The sequence below is a fragment of the Gastrolobium bilobum genome, unplaced genomic scaffold, assembly GCF_033153095.1.
Source record: "Gastrolobium bilobum isolate Gb01-03AN ecotype WA unplaced genomic scaffold, APGP_CSIRO_Gbil_v1 utg30383, whole genome shotgun sequence".
NCBI lineage: Eukaryota > Viridiplantae > Streptophyta > Magnoliopsida > Fabales > Fabaceae > Gastrolobium > Gastrolobium bilobum.
In genome coordinates, this window is record NW_026896919.1 from 156,925 (window position 1) to 160,062 (window position 3,138).

At 31.7% G+C, this 3,138-nt stretch overlaps 1 protein-coding gene across 1 annotated transcript; it reads left to right on the top strand.

Annotated features, from left to right (window-relative positions):
* The first annotated feature begins 2,255 nt into the window (after positions 1-2,255).
* LOC133302812 (cyclin-dependent protein kinase inhibitor SMR3-like) lies at positions 2,256-2,609 on the top strand. The gene has a single exon (XM_061502635.1). The coding sequence runs from the start codon at positions 2,256-2,258 to the stop codon at positions 2,607-2,609; it is 354 nt and encodes a 117-aa protein (XP_061358619.1).
* The last annotated feature ends 529 nt before the right edge of the window (positions 2,610-3,138 follow it).

The window sequence follows — 3,138 nt, forward strand, 5'->3', positions numbered from 1 at the left end:
GGGACATCATGATAGAGACCACAATACCCCAACTAAAGAACATATATTGACATTCAAAAATTATAAATGGATTAATTTGGTAATTTTAACCCATTTACCTATTTATATTTTATCTCAAACCAAACATAGATTTTATAAATCTTACCTAATTTTCCTGGTAAAGTTTTTTCTAACCAAACAACTTTTTTGACAGTTTCCTACCAAACTCACTTTCCAACCATTCCCTATCAATTACATTTTCTTAGTATTCAAAAATTTTCTCCTCAACCAATCGCCCCTTGCTTGCTTGCCCAATTATCAGCTACATGAGAAATGGGCAATAGTATGAGAAATGGCCAGTAGTAGGTCCTAGATGATAATTATGTTGCTCTATAGTATTAAAGGTGCACTGAAAGCAGTGCTTAAAATAAATTGATATTTAATTTAGGAATTTCATGTTTGAGATCATTGTAAACTTTCTAAAATTAAAGAAATTCAATGATATATTCTCTCATAAGTGGTTCCATCCTTCGGTTAATTATTTAGTGCTACTTTGGACTAATAAATTATAGCAACTTTCTTTTAATATATTGATAAATGATAGTGGCCTCTCATAATTTTTGGTAGTGTACTTTTTTAAAAATTTCATATTACATATTATATCAGTCATTTAAAAAAAAAAAAATTAACTTTACATGTTTTAGGAAAATTATAAATACAATTAATTGTACCAATCTTAATGAATCTTATGATATATAGTAGTAACATAATCGTAAAGCAAATCATATGCCTATCTAATAGCATTTCACAATAGACACAGATTTTTTCTATACATATAGTAACAATAAATTCAATAGAATTAATGTTTCTCATTTAATATAGAGATATGCACTCACATGAAAGTAGGTAGGAGAAATATTATTCCCTAAATATAACAAATATATATATAGATAAAGAGCTTATCTATTAATAGCCTAAAATTTGTTAATTATTTTAGAAGAAAAAAGAATTAAAGCTATTGTTTAATTTGTAATTTAGTCCAAAACACAATCAGATCTATGTGAGTATATACAATTATATTGTTACAGAAATGGGCTTGGTCTGAAAATCTTGCGACACATTCTAGACCACTGAATTAATGGAGAACAACATTTGTTGCTGCCCCTGCATTCAGCAACAAACAGAATGTCTGCTACCCACCCCCAATTTATGTCAAAGTCACTCACAGGTCACGGAGGAAACTTCGAGTAAAAGTTATTGGAGAAAAAAAAATGCCCCTTTCTTGCTAGTGTTGAATAAGTGGAAACCATGATATTTACCAGAAACTATAAAAATAGTGACAAACAAACAAGAACTTATGATATGAGATATAATTAACAAGGGGTTTGCATTTGTCATATTTAACATGACACAATAAATTTTTCTATGTATATAACATTTTGTGAGGTCCATACTTTTTGAAGAAAAAAAGAAAAAAAAAATTACGATACTCAAAACGAATTTCTATAACATTACACAATCACTTTTTCTACAAATCGTAACTCTTATAAAACTCAATCAATTAATTCGACAGTTAAGGTCAAATGTATCTTGGGAATAGTAGCAAAAATATTTAATAATGCAAAGTAGCATGAACGTTAAGACTGGATGGCTTTCTCGTAGTAAACCACGTGCACAGTGACAGATGCATCAAAGTTCGTAGAAGTTAGAGGAGAAAAAGGCAATTGCATAAAACGAAGTTTTATATAAGTTAGTTTTAAATGGCTGACTCAGAGAGTAAAAGTCCTTTACTTTCCCCTATCCAGCTTATATATAGAAAGAAAGAAAAAATTGTGCGTTTGTGTAGCATTTGTTGTTTGCATTGGATACTTCGCCGTAGTGGGTTTCAAAGCATCTCTCTCACAAGTCATAATAGCACAAATTACATGAAGAAAGTCTGCAGTGCCTAAAACCAAACAAGGTTGAGAAAATCCTTTAAGATAAAAGAATAGTTTATATGTTCATATATAGGTACACAGAATTTCATCCACCAAGCATCGTTTTTCTCTCCTCTCTAATCAAGCCTCCCATCACTCTCTATACCAATATTAGTATTGTTATATATCCACCTCATTTTAAATAAAATTTGGATTTCCTTCTTTACCTTCTTTATCAATCTTGAACATTCTTTATTCTTAATTTTTCTTGAACATTCTCTCCTACAACAATTGTTTTGATTCATGGGTGTGTCGTCGAATTGTGCAGCCTTTCTCTCTGACAAAGATTTGAAAGTCAAAATGGGAATCCACGAGAAGGAGTGCCAAACTTCAATACAACAAGAACAGCACGAGATTGTTAAACAACTATCAGTGCAAGAGCGGGACCAAAGAGAAGATAAAGATCATCAAGAGGAGCAAAAACAACAACAAAATAACATTATTGTTGCAGTACCCGTGGCTCCGTCTTCGTACGTGGGATCAGAGAACTATGGATTCAAGACACCAACATCTTCAGATCACAAGATTCCAATGATCCTAGAATGCCCAGGTGCACCGAGGAAGCCAGCCACAAAAGTGATGAAACGTAAAGCATGTAACCCAAGAATTGTGCGTAATCTTTCCAAAGAGTTTGAATCACGCCGTTACTGGTAGATCATGGTGTTGTCGGTGAGAATAAGAAAGTCAAACAATGTTCTTTTTAATTGTTACCTTTAGCTAGTTTCTGAGAAACTTAATTCTCTTATGTCTTCTCTAATTGTACATTGATTTGATAAATATAAAGGTTATCATCCAGCTTTAAAATTTCTTTTGTGCTTTCTTTTTGTGATTTTATTTTATTTTTCCCGTTCATGTTTGACTTGCATGAGGGGATGGATGTTTTGGAGATACAACTTAATTTGCATAACTCATTTGAAAACAAACCCTTCCTACATACGTCATAAAAAAGTGTACCACTCATATTTTGTTTTTTATCCCACACTTAATGTATTTATGACATAAGATTAGAATTTTCCTTCATTTTTCCCTAATAAGATTTGAAGACGAAAACGAAAACGAAAAAGTAGAACGTGATTTGCAGTGGCAGTGTTGGGGCCTAGATTTCGCATTCTCTTCTTGTGGGATCATATCTCATTGACTTTGTTTTCAGAAACAAAAATCATTAGAAAATAAAAATGGGATA

What these genes read in the sequence shown, in the direction of transcription:
- LOC133302812 (XM_061502635.1), top strand. Translation starts at nt 2,256, where the DNA reads ATGGGAATCCACGAGAAGGAGTGCCAAACTTCAATACAACAAGAACAG.